The following is an 18,823-nucleotide window of genomic DNA, read 5'->3' as shown; positions in this document are numbered from 1 at the left end:
TTCTTCCCTGTTATTTTACTGACAAAGGTGAAATCATCACTAAAAATTACTGGAACAGACTTTGTTTAAACAATGTTAGTTACGCAGATTTTCAGAATATAATCAGGAGTAGTATTTCAAAAAACCTTATAAATCTCTTGATTTAATAGGCTCATAACCTATCCACATCCAAATTAGTTTCAAACATTCTATAAAACCAAATAAAGCTTACAAGCCCCCACACTCAAAATCACACAAGTGGTTCATATATACACAAATCAAACTTTTGCAAGGAATATTTCTATTTTCTACATCTGTTAGTCCACTGTGACACTTTAGGCAAGATAAGATGTGAGGCCAAACAACTGTATAGTGGTATTTGAAAATCTGTCCCAGAGGAGCAGAGTAAGAGCATTGGGAAAATGTCTGTGTCAGTGAGTATGTCCATCAATGTTAACGTACAAACACAAGCAGAACTTTGAAGAAATTCCAAAACAAAAGATAACACAAAATACGACAGGAAAAACTTTTGGGCATAAGTTTGAACAAAGAATGACTTTTTTTTCTAAAGCATTGCTTGTGATCAGCAATATAGTCTTTAATTAAGGAGGCCAGCATTATAAGGTTTGCAGAGCACCAATCACTTATGTTCTTGGTCATTAAGTTAACATGCACTGCACTTCTGAGGAAGGCACATTCTTCCTATTTTATAGCTGTGGAGACTGAGGCAGAGAGATTTAGTGATGAATCCAAGCCTACAGACAAAGTCAAGCATGCTAAGCTCATAATTTTATGTCACACAGTCTTTGAAACCTACCACCTTGCAAACTGTTGAAAATTAAGTCCATTTAAAACAATCAGCAAACCACAAAAAGAGTGTTGCCTACATTAAGTAACAAACTCAGAAATTGCCTGACCCATACTTAGCCATTTACTAACAAATTACTTAAGATTTTTTTCTTCTGTTAATTCACTCAAGACAGTATCGGCTGTCTTGTGATTTCACAGAATGCATTTTAAGAAACACACCATTATGAAGTAAAGTTAGTCACTACAGAAGAGATCTCTTGACAACCCAGTGTTACAAAAATACGATCAGACTTTATACCAGAGGTTTGCCTCTAAACTTTAAGGATATTATTGCTTCTCTGTAAAAATAAAGAATGCAATGAATCATTTAGTCTTTCAGTGAGTTCTCCAAGCTAATACACCAGTATGAAGCCGGAATGGTTACTAGCTGATTTCAGTGTATCAGCAAGAAACAAGCTTGCTAGAGACCACGCTGCCTATCTTTCCCACAGCAGATATCTGTTATTACGAATGTAGTTTGAAAGCCTTCTCTGAAGAGTCTGACAGTCACCAAGGAAATCACTCACATTGCTTCTTCCAGCACTTGCTGTCAACAGCTTCACAATTACCACCTTCCTTAAGTGGGGGGGAGGGGTGGAGGGGTGGAGGGGTGGGGGGGTGGGTGAAGGCAAATTATGTCACTTGATGGTCTGGAGTCCCGTTTGTTTACAAGCAAAAACAGAGCTATGGATTCAAATCTAAGAGGTAGTAAACTGAGATCAGATCAAGCTTCCTATAATTTTAATGATTTTATTTTATTAATGTAAGATATATTCTTCTTTTATAAGATTATCAGCCCTGCGCCACATACAAGCCATACAAGTCAAAATACAGGTTTCTTCAGTTCCTCTCTGTAATTGGCATGAGAGATTCTCTGAGGAATATACTCTGAAGAATTCCACTTTTGTGCAAACAAACCAAATGCATAAGCCGTTATGGGAAGGGATTCAAGGCCATGCTACTGTGTATTTTCTGAAAATAAATGGAATCTTTATGTCCTATATAGCAGAAAGTATAGAAAAGCTATCTGAAATTGCACATGGTATGCCTTTGCAAGTTTCAGTTCATTTCAGCTCCACCAAAGAAAGTTTAGAGCATCTGTGAAAACAGAATCTGAGACTGCATGAAAAGCATAAAACCAATTCCTGCCAGAAGGCCTTAGTCACTTTAAAATGAAAAAGAAAATCTAAAAGGGGTAAAAAAAAGATCAAAACCGTATTTCCATCAGGAAACACAGATAGACATTTAAATTCATCCTAAACGATGATGCAAAAAATTTTTATTTCTGACTTAGTCCTTATGTTATAGTTTTTGACATCTTCACTCTGGATAATTAAAGCTTCTCCTACAGGCCATTATGACAGTTTTAAAAATTCTGCCCCTTTTTATGCAAGGAGAAAAAGTTGGAAAACAGTGAGAATGAGTGGAATAGTGATGTTCTTTTCCATACATCTTCCTCATGGTTTTAATTTTTCTTGAGGCAGCAACAGAAAGAAATGAAAAAGTGTGACCAAAATTTTATTCTAAGTATTTTTTAACACATTTATTTTCCTACACTAAAGTTATTGCAGAAACAAAAAAAGTCACTGCCCATTTTATCCAACATATTTTCTTCAATAAAATTTAACAGGAAGAAACTTGCTTTTTTGCAAGCCCACTATAGTTTTCCAAAATACCTGGTTTCAGTAGAGCAGCACTAACTTCCAAATCCTTTTTGGGAAAAGTACAGTGAGAAGACACAGCATGAGTAAGAAGATTAGGAGGGCAGTTTATCACTTGCACAAATCGATAATGCATTACTACTTACTCACTGAGGAACTGATCCTGTACCCACTGAAGTAAATGTCAAATTTTTCATAGTTGAAAAGACAGTGCTATACAGTCATAAATAACTATTGCTTAAACAGGAGCTGTTATAATACTGTAACAAAGTTCCGATTCTCAGAGTAGCAAATCCTCAGACAGTGGAGTTTAGACATTTTAAATATTCTATTTCTGAACAATGAGTAATAAAGCTGTAGGGAACTCTGCCACTGGAATAAGAATAGAAACTCTTTTCTTCCCCCCCCCAATAGAACAACTCTAATACCATGAGAAGACCACCAAGTCAGATCTGCAAATACTAAAAGATTTGTTTCTGATGAACACTATTCATTTTAATTGTAATAGTCACCTGCAGTTACAATGAAGTCACAACTTTGAATGTGTTTAACATAGCATCAAAAATGGAAATGAAGACTGAAACTGACTTGTCAAAGTTAAAATATCTATTAATAAACAATTGAGATAAACGCAAAAGAGACTTAGATGCTACCTAGTAAAGTTGCATATACTAAATTTAAAAATAGGTCTTATCTAGTGTTTACACCTAAGAGTACAACCTGTAAGCATTCTCAACAAAAATTCAACAAGATATTAAGTAGATCAGTAAAGAGTCCACATTTGAAGTGAGAGTTGCATGTCAGATGAATCAATTAGTCAAACAGGTAGCATCCTATATGTGCATAGTTTTCTGCTACAGTCCTGGGGTTTAATCAGCACTAGAGCAGATGCATCAAAAAAGTTATGATATCAAATTGCACTATGTAAGCCACACACCCAGTCAGTGGCGTGCTACATTGTCAGGAAATAGTTCCATCTGTAAGACAATTGTCTCAAAGACTGAATTAGAATGGCAGATTATTTCAGAGATCCTTTAGCCAATGCATAATGGAGAGAATGAATTGTATATAATTGTATGCATTGTACTGAGTGAACTATGAATATATTGAAATGCTCTGAACAATGATCATCATAGAAAAGCTTTCAGTGAAGTCAGACACATTCAGATACTTTCATCAACTAAGTAAAAAGTTACCTTCCTAGCTAACCATATTCAGCAACCAATTGGCTACTCACTGTTTGTGCGCACTGACTTACAAAATAAGATGATTCAATTGTCACAGCAACTCTATCCCAAATTTGGGTTGTGAAGGTAGATGCAAACCATTCAATCTCTCAGTTCGTATGGCCCCTTCTTGGGCTGATGCATCATTCTACATTGGGATACTAGAAAATTTAGGAAGTGCTATTATATGTGAATGAAAAATACAGTTGTAATTACAAAGGGGTTCTCACTTCGCGTACCACTGATGGTTCAGAGTGCCAGAGAGGCAAATACACTAGAGTCCTTCTGGCTCCTACAGCCCAGCAGCGGGCTGCACAGGAAAAGAGTGGCACCTGCAGAAAACAGGGAAGAATGATCAAATGGAGAATACCTGCCTTTTCTGCCTGCCATAGCAGATGTGACCCCTTTAGAAGACTCATCCAGGTGTGAAAAGAATGATCACCAGTCCCCACAGAAGGCTATCTTCCTCTCACCCACATATGAGATATACTGCCACACACCACTGCTGCATCTTCTCTTTTACTTCTCTATCAGCTCCCATGTTTAAGTTGTGCAGGGGGAGGGAGGAAAATGCAGCGACTAGTAAAGTGAGCTCTTCTGAGCCACGTGGATGGGCAAAGGCATTTACTGTAGCAGCAGCTCCCTGTGCACCCCACCCAAAGTATTCACAGTCAGCTATGGGTAAAAAAATAATGCTAGAATGGAGATGTAGAGCTGGGCTGGGAAGCCTGTAGGGAGAGAGATGCCAAAGGCCTCCCTCCAATGCAAATACCAAGCTGTAAATGGATCAGACCCTGAGATATCCAGTTCCCAATGATAAGAGTTGTGGGCAGTAGTTAACAGAGCAAACTGCAATCCTGCTGAATTGTCTTATAATGCCCACATGATACAATGCTTCGTTAAGCTCAAACCATATGTTCTAAGCACCTGAACCTGCAAGACACACATCATATGAAATATTAAGCACCTTCAGCAATGCATGTCCATTTTAGCACAGTCCAGTACAAAATAATTTAGACCTACTGAGAACCACCAGTTCTTATCTGATATGTACATGTGTTTCTGTGGAGTTTTTCCCCTATTTCCACCCTGACTAGGTTTCTCTGTTCATTTCAAATCTTCCTGGGAGAAGCCTATCACTTTTCAGTCTCTCCCCCTGTTTAGCACTCACTCATTCATCTTCCTGGCTAGCATCTCAGGTTGACTGTATTTATTCAGGGAGTAGAACGGTTCTCCAGAAAACATTATAAACTTTAAAATTCAGTAATGGCCCCTTTTTCTACCTTTAGATGAGCTTTTCATGCTTTCTAACAAGTTAAATTGTGTGTTCCAAACGTTTCAGAACATCTTAAAGCAGCCTGCAATTACACTTGAAACTTGAGCTTCAAGCTCCCTAGAATTCAAGACTAGCACCTTGACTCTTCTTACCTGGGTTTCCAGCTCAGGACAAGTCCTGGATACTGAAGCAGTCAGCACTCAGGTTTTGAGCAGAACCATTCCCCCCTCATTCTTACTGAGATGAAAGTCAATCCAAGAGACTATTCTTATGCAAACAAATTGTTCTTTCAGTCACTAAAATCTAGATGGAGAAGGTGTGCAAGCAAGCTCCATAACAAGAAATATGAATTCTTCCACCAAGGAAAATAGTAGGGCTGGTGAGAAATGACTAACAGAAAGTCACCACTATCCTTCAGTTGCTCATTAGTGAGGAATAAAAGACCAGGCAAAAGAGCTCAATCCCTCACACCCAGTTTTCCCAGAACTGTCATCTCCTGCTTGTTTCTCACAGGTCACAGATCAAAGTCTGTCCAATTATCACCCTTTTTGCATTACGTTTTGTAGCTAAGTTGCAGGTGTTAGCTTTTTTTTCTTTCAAATACTACATATTGATCTCATACTAGGAAGACTTGTCAGTAATTAACTATGAGAATAGGCAAAAGGGAAATGGTATCAGTTCCAGCTAATTGATTGTAAGACATAATAGCATACAGCATTTGGGTGCACATCTGTGGTATATGATCCGCGGTGAATCTATCAAATCAGTGAACTTCATCACTTAGAGGCACATCTGTGGAGATCTACCTTTTAAGACTTGCCTGCAGCCTTCTCTTTCCATTTGTGCTTTCTCTCCCAAAGAAATGTCTCTACAAAGTGACATGAAAGCAGTCCAGAATTCTACCTGTATTACTCTGTCTTCCCTCCAGTAGAAAAACCACAGAAACTTTAGTGTCCTACTTGCAAAGTTTCTTGAAACATTTCTGGGTTTCTACATTAGCTATTCTGGCTAGCTAACTCCTCTTCCACTACAGTCACAAGTTACATCAAGTGCTTGCTTGAGATTTATTGAAACTCCTCTGGTTACCTGAATAGTTCTTACAGGTTACTAAATATGAATGTGGTGCTATATTTTAAACCTTAGCTTTTACTTTTTAATAAATCTGAATAAAGTGTAATGTCCTTGTCAAAGTCATGCTATGAAGGCAATATGCAAATATTAAATATGAGAATGGAGAATAACTGAAAGGTATTAAGTAGAAATTGCAAGTAACTGCTGACAGTGCCTGAAAGCTAATGATGCTAATTAACGATATTCCCAGGAATAGGTCCAAAGAAAGAACAGGGAATACAATACCACAGGCTTGACTTTCCTGCTTTCTTAATTTATATTCAGTAAGAATTCTATCAAGTCAGAAAATGGCACTCTAATTAGGATGGTTAAATAGCAAAGAGAAGACAAAGTAAACAAGTAGTGGTACCTTCCTCATAATAAATTCACAAACAACTTCTTGTATTCATTCAATTAAGCTTGCAACATAAAGGTACTATGCATCTCCCTTTCCTTTATTAGCTGTCAAGGAAACAGATTAAGTGTGAGTTACATAATTATTCAGTCAAGGAAATGGATTCAGTATATTTTAGAACACAAGAACATTATAAAAACACAGTAGTATGTGTCTTTAATGGTTCATATACCTGTTCTACAGACATGTTGCAACTTAAAGTATCAGGGGTTTCAAATGCCAAGTAATACAAGAATCTTCTCTTCAAACAACTTATGATCTCAACAACGGAGATGAAAGAAAGCCTCATTACAAAGCCTGAAAGTAAATTAATAACTTCCTGAACAAGACTAATACCAGAGTTTCAAACAATACTCAGCTAATGAAGTCACTGCAGATATGTAGGTAGTGGGACTTACCAAGAAGTCACATCAACACTTCAACTGAGGTTTTGATTCAAAAGCAATTTATTCCTCCAAAATGCTACTATTTCTGTTTCTACTTCTCTCTTGCTGCTTTGACTCTGATGAATCAAAAAAATTGCAAGGCAAATAATATCAATACCACTATTTCTCACAGGAATTTGTGTTTAGAATAATGGAAAAATAAACAGAAGGTTTTGTTTCTGGTATTTCTTATTAGTATTAGTATACAGAAAAATATGTAAAGCTAAACAGACAGGAGGCAAGTTGTCCAAGAGGTACAAAGCCTTTATAAGGGAGGAACAACAGCAGGAGGATAACCTGGGTATTTTGTCTGAGAAACATTGTTTAGACAAAACCGCTATACTTAGGTGGCATCCACGTTTAGAAACTGTGGTTATCAGCTCCATACTGTGATCTTTTACTCCAAGAATCCCCTGCTGGAAAAAAAGCCAAGAAAGCTGTGTATGAAGGATGGCCTAAGTGAAAATGTCAAGAGGGACATTACACCAAGAGTACTGGCCACAAGGGAGTTAATCAGGGAATCAAGAGGGAAGCAATGACAACATGGCAGCAGCCACAACTCAGCAAGCACTACGCTTCAGTGTGATGATTTTGTGCAGTTTTGCTCAATCCACACATACAGGATTGGCTACTGGTACCAAACACACACTGGGAATACCAAGTTCTTTGACAGTATGAAAGTCCTCAAGTGGCAAACATTAAAAATCACTTAACATGTGTACTGATCTCTACTTTGGTTCCCCCATTTGTAATTTTTTTCTTGTTCAAACTGATGGATGAAGTTAGCACTTTTAATTATTTCCAGGGTATGCCCTTCAGAATTGCATTGCTTTCCCCATATACAGTACTTCTGTCCAGAGACTCCCTCACTTCATTAAGATGGAAAGTCATTTCAGTCACTAAAAGCCATAGTAATCGTGTTTTAATCAAGTGAAGTGCACACAAGCTGCTACCATCATAAGTACCCCATGACACAAATGCAGCACAATACTGCATCGCCTGCTGCCTATGGGATGGAGAAACTGCAGATTTGCCTGCTTTAGAAATACAAAGCTAACTGTTTCACTTAGACTCAGTGCGTACCTCTTGGAAGCTGACTCAGATTGAAAAAGCACAAGATCAATATCAAGCAATTCAGTCTGTGCACAATACTAGCACAGGAGAGGGGAACACGAAGGTGAATGGCTATCTTTTTGGGAAGTATTCTACTTCACCACAACAACCGCTTAAGAATAAGCCGCAAGTCAGAGTTCAAACTTCCTCAAATAGATTGCATTTAAACTATTAAAAATTGCATGCTTGGTAATGGTAGGATTGAAACAAAAAGCTTAGAAGTCAGGAAGAATGAGTTATGCGATGTAGAACGGAACTCACATAGGAAAGCAATCTCATAAAGAGATAAAAACCCCCTAACCCTTAGTAGCTTGGCAAACTTCTTATGCCTTCCCAAAACAGGAAAAAAAGAAGGTCTTTACTCAGAGTCATGCTTAACTACTTAGAGCTCTAAAGGCTACTTTGGAAACTGGGAATTAGCCACAGAAACATTCTATCCATCCTCCCCTGTGCAAAGGAAACAACTGTCAAACCTGTCCGTTAAGTTTTCAGCTCCTTTAAATCAGCAACTGGACTTAAAGAATCAGATGGACTTAAGAATCCAGTTCTTTGCTGCAAAGCATAATGGGAGATTGATGTTACATACCAGAACCACAGAGGCATGAGAACATAAGAAATTTTAACATTTGCCCAGCAAACAAGTAAACATTATTTTATATAACTGCACTCAACTTTTTCTTCTGTAAGTCTTCAATGCAGTATATTTTTTTATCAGAATAACAGTGCAATCCTGTCAGATGTTGCTGTTAATGAACATCCCTCTGAAGAGTATGAAATATCCCAGCTAGATTTTCCCTCTAAGAGGTTTTTTTAGCATCAACATTGCTGGCAAGGACAACAGTAAACTGATAGAACACAAATAAGTTTCAAATTGAGAAGGATCAATCAACATGGAGTTAATCAAATGCAGACATTCTTGTTTCTGGAAATAATACAAGCTTAGCTTTTGTTAAGCTCTCAAAAGTGCTGGATCACACCAGATATAGCAGAAAGCACTGAAGGAGTTGCAAATAATTGCGTGTAGAGAAATACTAACATCACACCATGGAAGCAAGAAGCAGTACTCTGAAGTTATTAGTCCTTCTCTTCCATCATGGCTATAAAAACCAGGACTACCCCTGGAACATGCACCACCTACCAGGGGCAAAAATACATCAGTCTCACAGTGAGGTTCATCAAGAAGTTGCAGTTTTATACTGCATGCAGCCCATGTGCCCTACAATGAAGCTCACCAAAGGATCCTTCCCTCAGCAGCTCAGTCCCAAACCCCACTGGGCCAGCTTCACACAAGCTCGAAGTGTTTCTACAGCCCACAGTTCATTGACACATGGTATGTTAAGGAGACACATCCAACTGCCTGGATAGCATGTAAGTGAGAATCTGATATACCTAAAGACATGCAGCAGAACTTGAACCTTGAAACTTTAGTCTTCGGTGGATAAACTACATCTCAGCGCTGGAGCAGTCATCTGCTCTGCAGTGAAACTGAACATCATGATTACAAGTCAGATACCTGCATTCTAATCTAGACATTACTAAAGACTCACTGTATGAGTCTGGATTTAAATTCTTCAGAGCAGAATTTGACTGGTAACACAGGGGTTTTACATAATCAATATTTGAGTTTGCAATTCAAAACATGACAGCCTAAAAATGAGATCAGGCAGATGCAGCTATTAGCCTCTGCTTCTCATGAGTGAAAAGCTGGAATAGTAGCAAATAACTTACTATGCTTGGTGATGTAAAAAAAAATCACTACATGGTACATACTGTAGCAATGAATATCAGAATAAAGTATTCACAGTAACATCTAATTTTTCCAGAAAAGCTGCATTACAGACAAGTTCCCCAATAATTCACTCTTAGAATTCATAAATAAAATAATTCTTTTCATATATGTAATTATTCTGCCACCAAATACAAAATGGTGCCATAAAAGTGAAAGGTGCTATGGAGGCTGTGTTAGACTGCTTTCATTTCAAGAGTGACAGACAGGTTATTTGGCCAAATTGCAGGAAGCTCAAGGTTTTCCTGCATGCAATCTGTCATTTGTAGAGGATACAGTAAAATGTGTTATCTTTACTATTGCAACAATTAGTGTGCAACAGACATGAGAACAGACACTGTGTGTCACAAATACATTACTTCACAAGTCTCTAAAACATGATGATGCACGTCCTGTCACTAAGCATTTAGCTTTGACAAGGGCATGACAGTATATCATTTAACCAAAGCATTCATTGTAAAAGTTTACTCATCTGTGGAAAATGACACTGCATACTTGTAGCTTCACTGGGGACTCAAAGAGGTTAGATTATATAGATTCACTGTATAGGTTTGCTTCTTTCTTGATGCCCAATTTAAGATGTAAAGAAGGCTTAGCAAAGCTGTAGCACTTTGCCTCATTAATTTTGTCTGTAATAAAATGAGGTAGAATGTAGCTTAGATGGGAACTTTTGAGGGAGTTTTCCCTAATCAAATTTTAGATATAAAAAAGATATATACATAATATATATACAATTACAACAGATACACACATACAAAGTTTGTTCTATTAATTAGACCTCAATTTCAAAATAAAAGCATTTTAATAAGATATTTAAATATTTAAAAGTATTCCAAATATGTACACTACATATATATTTTTATATATGTAAAAAGAATTTACAATGCTAGCAACCTTACAGATAATTTTCTTTAATGAGTATTTTTATTCAAATATGTAAACAATTAGACACCAGAGTAAGTTAGGATCAGAAATGGGCAGTTCTTTCATACTGTAAAAGCTAAGAGTTCATTTTAAATGACCAAAAAACCTGGAAAAAGATAATCTGACCAGTATTTTGGGGAAAATCCTTTTCAAGCTAAAAATTTGTCCTGCTAATCAGAATTCTGAGTACTAGTCTATTATTCATTCTGTGATTAAGTACGTGGTGTTGCCTTTGAGTACAGACCTAAGACTGGAGCGTATGCAGATAGGACTCTTGACGCAGATGTTCATGCAATGACAGTAATAGCCCTTTCAGAGTGTATTCCACAAATCAGGATGAAGCAAACAAGTATACACTGCTCACAGAAGCCCATTAAGGGATGGAGTCACAGATGCAGACTTGAAGTTATCATTTTTATTAAAAAATATTTCTGCTGTAGTGTAGTCTCAGAACAGAGGAAAACACCAGAGGCAAACCAAAATTAGGTCTTGAAGCAGAGATAGAGGAGAAGGCAGAGAGGCAAAGCTATATTATATTACACAGGGAAGGTGAAGGCCATTTTATTGTGTTGCTAGTAGCATTTAAAAAAAAAAAAAGAAAAGCTCACAATGGGTTTGACTATACGATAGGACTGGATGAAACATAGGGCTTGCATTTCATGAACAACAACAAAAGCAGACATAAAACACAGGGCAAGCTTAGGCCTGGAAAAATCATGGTTGCACAAGGGGAAGAGAAAAGAACACCATGAAAACTGACATAAACAATGTACAATTGATAGAATGATTCTGTGCCTCAGCTGTTCTCTCTGAACACTAGTGAGATGTTGGTCATCAGTGTGTCTAGCACCAAACATTTAATGGTCACTAGCTTCACCTGGGTACAGCAGACACCAGTGGTTTATTTATGGCAAAAAAAATTACTACCATTTTAGCAATAACATCTGAGAGCTTGTAAGTAACATGGACAGTAAAGATCTAGCATAACATTAAATTTAGATTTTGGTTAGTATAGTAGATCTATGCAATATAGCTTCTCCAAGTTCACTGCACTGAAGAGGGTTTTTTTTTCCATGTAGCTTTAAATCTGAAGTGACAGACTGTATCATGAGAAAGACAGCTAAAAGAAGCCAACTTTAGAAGTCACAAAATCAGAAAACATTGAAGAGATTGGCAAGTGCTTCACCAAACATTTACATTAAACATGAATTGTTGTTCTGATTACATCTTAAGCCAGTAAATGAAGAATCATTTTTTAAACAGTTACTCATCTCCTACTAGCATTTGTTTTTTTAAAGCACAGTGTATCAGTGCAAAGTATTAATCTCTCAAATAAGTTACCTTTATAAAAACACTACTACAAAAACATAATTAGTCATAATTAACCACAGAGAGATAGGTCTCATACCTGCTCTTTGCACTTTTGTGGCTTTTTTGAAATAATTATTATTCATGGCAGATACATACCAACTTTAGCAGGTAATTACACAAAGTGTGTGGTTTTGCTATGAGTATCACTGGTCCCATTGAAGTTAGGACAAATGACCACAACTAAACAAACCTGGGGAAAAACAAAACACACTAACCCTAGCGTATACTTTACAATTTGGACACAGCAAATGCTCCAATATTTGCATATGATTCTGTCCAAAATACTTTTGGACAAGTAGTTTTCCAATAGGTGACCAAGTCTTTTCTTACCTATTTATGTTTTCAATTGTGAAAGCTCAAAAATGCTTTCAGAAAGGGAGTCGATTTGTAGATATTATATGATCTTATCTTTTGGGGATGGTTGCGCAACCATTCTACTATCTTAGACTGGCAGGCATAAATATTTCTCCTACTGTGAACTGGTTAAATATGCAAATTTTCACCTATGCATGTTGACAGTATTGACAGCCAAAGTAAATCTCCAAGATCTGTGACAGAGGATGAGGCATGACTTAACACTACTCAAACCAGTTTAAAAGACAGACCCACAAAGGAAATATTTGGGAGGAATAAATTGGTACCAAACAGAATGGTGACTATTGTCACCATAACAACAACATAATTATGAGAATTACTAAGAGCATTATATTACACAAGAAACCGAGAGATATCCATAGAAAATGAGCAGAATTGACCAACCCCCAACGCCAGAATAAATTTCTTAACAGTGCTAACTTTTCAAAGCTGTACCTGACATATGATTTCTGCCTGTAAGAGAAGAGATAGCATAACAATATTCTGAATTTATAAGGAAAATATTTAATTTGAAGCTCTGCTACAAGAAAACCTAAAGTAAAAGTTAAGCAACTACTCCAACTAGCTGTATTAAAGATGCCTTAGAGTGGAGGCCAAGCAGCCAATGCAAATCTAGCTCAAAGTGGCTTAAAAGGTATGCCTGTAGGGTTAGCAAAAGAGAGGTTACATCTGCTGACAAAAAGAATGTTTTCATGGTTTCAACAGATCACCCATGCTCTAGTATCAATTCTTTCAAAGCACTCAGTTTTTGCTATTTTTTTGGACAGCATTTTCTATACCTTCATCGCTCTAACATTCAATATCAGTAGAATAAATGTAATTCTAACTGATCACATCACGAACTGGACAGCATGTCAATAACATATCCTAAAGCCTGTTGCAACAGAATCAGTTTTAATCCTCCAGAACCCACACATGGATGCTATAGATTAGCTCTTTCTCTTTAGAATATACCTTCTGACTATTTCGCAGCTAAATATTTTTGAGAAGCAGCTGGGAAAATGCTTACAACTCCTCCTATAGGATGTCTAGAACTTATTTCTGATGAAGTAAAAATAGTATGCCCTTTGCTTTTAACAGGCATGGAATCACAATATCCCTATCCACCTTGGGTTTATTGCTAACAAATTGCTACAGTGGAATTAAAGCTCAAATATGAGCCAAAAGAGCAACAAGCACTGCTAGATGAGCTCTAACAGCATAGAAATAACCATAGCAATTTTACTCAGACTCTACTATAAACACCAGTTGGTAGATCTGATTTAAAAAAAAAAAAACAAAACATGATTGATCATGTAAGTTAGACTTGCTACTTTAACTGCAATAAGGTACAATGTGAACATGCATGGTGTTTCTGAGCGCTTTCATAGTACCATGGAAATTAATCTGATGGGACTGAGCTATTCAGATGTTTTCTGAGATGTTTTCAATTACAATGCTATGGAAAACCTTTACCTGTAATCGTCCTTATCAAAGAGGCTGTGGATTCATAATGCAGACTTAAGCTGAAGTCTTCAAGCAACTGAAGTTCTCAAGCAGTGACAGTGATGACAGCAGTTTTATAAGTTGAAAAGCCCCAAACTAATTTCATAATTAAGAAGTGTTTTCCATAATACGTTCTTGTAGTCTTAACTTATCCTTAGCAGAGATTAGGAACAGAAAAGAGATCCTACACACGTGCTAAAGCTGCCTTCTAGCATTTTCACATCTTTATTATTATATTTTCAGGTAGACATCACTATAGAATCCAGAAGATCTGGCAAAACACAATTCTGTATTGTTTTGTCTCTCCAAAACTCTACAAACATTACCTCACATATATAACGCCACTGCGCGTTGCTTTGGTTTTACAGCAAAGGATAGTACTCAATGCAAGCTATTACTATGATTAAGTACCATACTATCCAAAGTTGGGGGGAAGAAACCACACAGCTTGAGGTAAGTACACAAAGAACAGCCTTTTTTAGACCTCTAACCTGGGATCACAAATTTCAGCTGCTTCTCATTCTGCTGCTGGTCTTTTAGCTGAGGTTAAGCAATCGCTTTTCTCCATCTCAGTTTCCCCATCTGTAAAAGGGAAGTAAAGACATTCACTACATTTCAAAATGGTGATGACATCCATAAGTAAAGAGGCCTTCCAAAGAATATTGTTACTATGAAATATGCATTATGATTTATCAGTAGTCATACTTCTCATTGTATTAACAGAACTTGTTTCTGTTTTCCTTTTAGTTACTGAGGACATACTTATCAGTCCAGCAAAATTGAAACTAATGTTTTTATTTTTACCAAATAATGACTTTAATTTCTTTCTTTGTTTAGGGATAAAATATAACATGGGATTCCAGCAACCAAAAAAAGTAAGTTTTCAGAAGTACATAAAGAAAACTATACCCATATTCTGAGTATAGAGTATGGTTAGAGATGGCTCAGATAAGGCCACTAGTCTGGAGATGAAGCATTGAAAAAAGGAAGAAATACATTAAAGCTTTGCAGTGAAGTGCAAATTTTCCTTTTAAAATATGAATTTGATAAGCTGTGCAACTATAGTTTTTATGAGTTTTTTCCTAGACTGGATATTGCTAAGAGATACTGTAAACTTTGCATATATTAATATTCTGTATGAAATCATACTGATCAAATGAATGTCTTGAGAGGTACTTAAAAATAGGCTAAAGAAAAATACTGGTGAGATTCCTCCATCTAGTGGCTGTTAGCACACTCACAGCAGCAGTGAATGGCTGCGGTGGGCTGTCACACTTTCATAGTTAAAGGACAAGTGCAAAATATGTTAAAGGAACAACTGTGCAGCTGCCAGCTGTTACCCAAACACCATTACCTGGTGAAATCAGTTAGATGTGATTGACATCACTCCATCTCTATAGCTCCAGCTAGACCTTCTGGATGAAAAGTTACACTGACAGAAGACATTCTGATCATGGCATTTGAGTTTCCCAAAAACTGTAGGTTCATCATCATCTTTGTCATTAAAGGTGCAAACATCTAGAAAGTCTGAATTTGATCACCTTAAAATATCAACCACATCATGAGCAAGTAAGATTGAATTTCAGCCACTCTGTAAAGGGTAATATTTAGAAATACATCTGGTATTTTACCTAGACAAAGACTTTAATACACCTTTGACTACCAGAAACAACCTCTGCAGATAAAAGCAGAGTACAACAGTCCCATCAACTGAATGCATAGTGTCTTGTATAAATTATCAATTTGGTTTCCCAGTCTGCACATCACATACCACCTCCACTACCAGAACAGTCAGCAAAACATTTTAGAAGCCTAAGTTCCGCAATAGCTTGCATAGTACTCTAAAAATTGTGTTTAATACTGATCTGTTCTGAGTATTGTATAATAGTTATCAATTTAAGCAAGTCACCTACAAAATAATACAATTTTATTTTTTTCTTCTTTTGTCACCAATGCTTTTTGTAATGAATACTGAGTCTCTTTTTTGAGACTTCTTTGTAATCTCTCACCTTTAAAGAAAGATGTGGCAAGATATAACCTCCATGACAGCACAAGTTTGTTTAAGTTACCTATAGCATCCCTTTTTTCAGCCAGAGAGACTTGTGAAATCACTATTACAATTAAGATTTAATCTGCCACCTTGAAAGAGCACGACCCTACTAATCCCCACACTGAACTAATTTTAAGGTATACAATATCTTATTTGTGAAGCCAGTTTTAAATACTATTAGGGAACATATAAAAACTGAAAATCAGAAGTTTACAATTTGTAAAACCTCTAAATATTTTGAGTAAGCAATAAACCTTCTGCAACTACATCTGCTTCCTCTGCTGAAATACTCCCTAGTGGTTCATATGCCACTCTACTCCCAGGTGAGTTCTCAAAACAGGGATGACATGTAGTTAAACAGTGTCCAGAACTTAATTTTAGTCTTTGAGGCATAAACATGGAGACAGGGATTTAATTCAGCTGCTTTGAGAAGCAGGAAGTAATGGAGCACATCTGGGCTGTATGCCAAAAGAAGCATTAACCACTGAGATCCACCTGATGAAAAAAGCAGGTCCCAGAAAACCCTTATCCATAGACCTGCTTTGCTTGCTCTGTTTCCACTTGCCTAATCCCAGCCACAGCTTCATTCCCATCCCTTACTGCTTCTCATCAAGCCTCAATTGCTTTGTCCCAGGCTGAGTTCACTCAAGCCTCCCTTTGGGGTCCTTATTCATGCTGCTCCCACCAAACCCACTTCTCTGCAAGGCCTCCATGTTCCCCCTGCAGTCCTTTCTGCTTCCCTCTTCCCACTCTTGTTCTCTCTACATCTTCACTCCACTTTACAAACACTATAAACCTCCCTTCCCTGTCAGATACCTTTTGTGGCAATTTCAAAGATGACATATCAAAGACAAAAGTACCTATCAAAGACTGGGTACAGGCACCACCTAAAATACAGTTAAACCCAAACCTGAACTGGAATTTACCAGTTCAGACTTATCTCAGTCTCTGGATTTTATGTAAGCACAAAACAAGATGACAAAGTAATTACCACAATGTAGGCACAGCACTGAGGACTTTCAGCAATGCATTTTGCTGTACAATTCCGCTGAACTCAGAGTGTATGAAAGATCCACACTGAGTTGTACAAGCTGTTAGTAGTAACAAACACACTCTCATTTACTAACATCTTTAATCTATTTTTCCCCATCAGGACTGTGTTTCCAGCAATAACCAGGAGAGAAGATTAAGAAAAATTACTGCAGACGGAGTAGCAACAGTAAAGCAGAGGTATTCATTACACCTATCTGAAAATGTGCCCACTAAGCTTCAAAGCACAGACAGAAGGCAAAGCAGCATAATGTTTGCTATGAAAGATCAACAGAAAGGTGAAGAAATTAATTCCATCAGGCTCCATAAACGGAGGAGGAGATTTATAATTAAAAAGAGCCCAATTCTGATTTCCATGAACAGCTCCATTCTCAACCTGCCCACACTTAAATCTGAGGATAGAAACAACAGCAAGTGGAAGAGTCTCTATCAGATCCAAAGAGAAAGAAAGCAGATTATGAGGGAAACTTGTTCCAAATACAAGAGTAATAATAGAAGAATAATCACTCCTTACCATGTTTCTAGAATATTTGTAGAAGACAAATATAGAGTTTTATACTGTGAAGTACCAAAAGCCGGCTGCTCTAACTGGAAACGGGTGCTCATGGTTCTTAACGGGCTGGCTTCTTCCACAAAAGATATACAGCACAACACAGTGCACTATGGAAACTATCTAAAAAGACTGGATGGGTTTGATCACAAAGGCATTTATCACAGGCTCAACACTTACACAAAGATGCTTTTTATTCGTGAACCTTTTGAAAAGCTAGTATCTGCATTTCGGGACAAGTTTGAACATCCAAACAATTACTACCACCCAGTTTTTGGAAAAGCCATCATTTCCAGATACCGCGTCAATGCCACCAAAGAAGCATTAAGGACAGGCTCTGGAGTCAAATTTAAAGAGTTCATTCAATATCTCCTGGATGTGCATAGGCCAGTGGGTATGGACATCCACTGGGATCATGTCAATAAGCTTTGCAGCCCATGTTTAATAGACTATGACTTTGTTGGGAAATTTGAAAGTATGGAGGAAGATGCAAACTTTTTCTTGCACTTAATTGGTGCTCCACAAAATTTAACTTTTCCCAAGTTTAAAGATAGGCACTCTGATGAAGAAAGAACTACCACTAAAATTACACAACAGTATTTTGCACAACTTTCTCCTTCTCAGCGACAACGAAGCTATGACTTTTACTATATGGATTATTTGATGTTTAACTACTCAAAACCTTTTGAAGACTTATATTGATTTGAGAGCTGGGACATTTCCACAGTCACATTAATTGAATTATGTAACAAATCCAGGTGGCTTCTGTTTGTATATACTTGTCCGTTAGTAAACAATTGGTTGAAGAGCAGGAAAAACCCAAAACCAAACATAAATGGCTAGTGATGTTTACACCTTCACCTTAATTGCCTCCTTTTTCAAATTGTATTTTTTCTATAATTTCTCCATATTAAATGTATGTACATATACATATATTATGTCAGGGCTCCCAAATAAAGCACATAATTTTCCATGCTGCTGTGGCCTGTGTTTGCACCGGGAGGATGGTTTGAAACTGGGGAAAACACAGCTGATAATTCTACAGTGGAGCCAGTATTTCAAGCTCTTTACTATTTAGAAAATAAGCCTGAAAGTGACAGAGTAGCAACAACAAAAAAAAGATACACTGAGTAATATACACAGCTCATTGAAATCTGCAACACATGAAGCCATACACT

General features: G+C 37.1%; 1 protein-coding gene across 2 annotated transcripts in view; it reads left to right on the top strand.

Annotated features, from left to right (window-relative positions):
* The window catches only part of CHST8 (carbohydrate sulfotransferase 8), a 183,182-nt gene extending 164,584 nt beyond the window's left edge, over nt 1-18,598 (top strand). For both annotated transcript variants that reach the window (XM_054840804.1, XM_054840803.1), the window contains exons 3-4: nt 14,833-14,870; nt 17,199-18,598. In XM_054840804.1, the coding sequence (XP_054696779.1) occupies nt 14,833-14,870; nt 17,199-18,347 (1,187 nt within the window). In that variant the 3' untranslated portion in view covers nt 18,348-18,598. The remainder of the gene's footprint in view (nt 1-14,832; nt 14,871-17,198) is intronic.
* Nucleotides 18,599-18,823: the final 225 nt, after the last annotated feature.

Source organism: Grus americana, chromosome 13 (assembly GCF_028858705.1).
Source record: "Grus americana isolate bGruAme1 chromosome 13, bGruAme1.mat, whole genome shotgun sequence".
Lineage (NCBI taxonomy): Eukaryota > Metazoa > Chordata > Aves > Gruiformes > Gruidae > Grus > Grus americana.
Note: the sequence above shows the minus strand (reverse complement) of the source record. Positions and strands in the feature narration are given on the sequence as shown.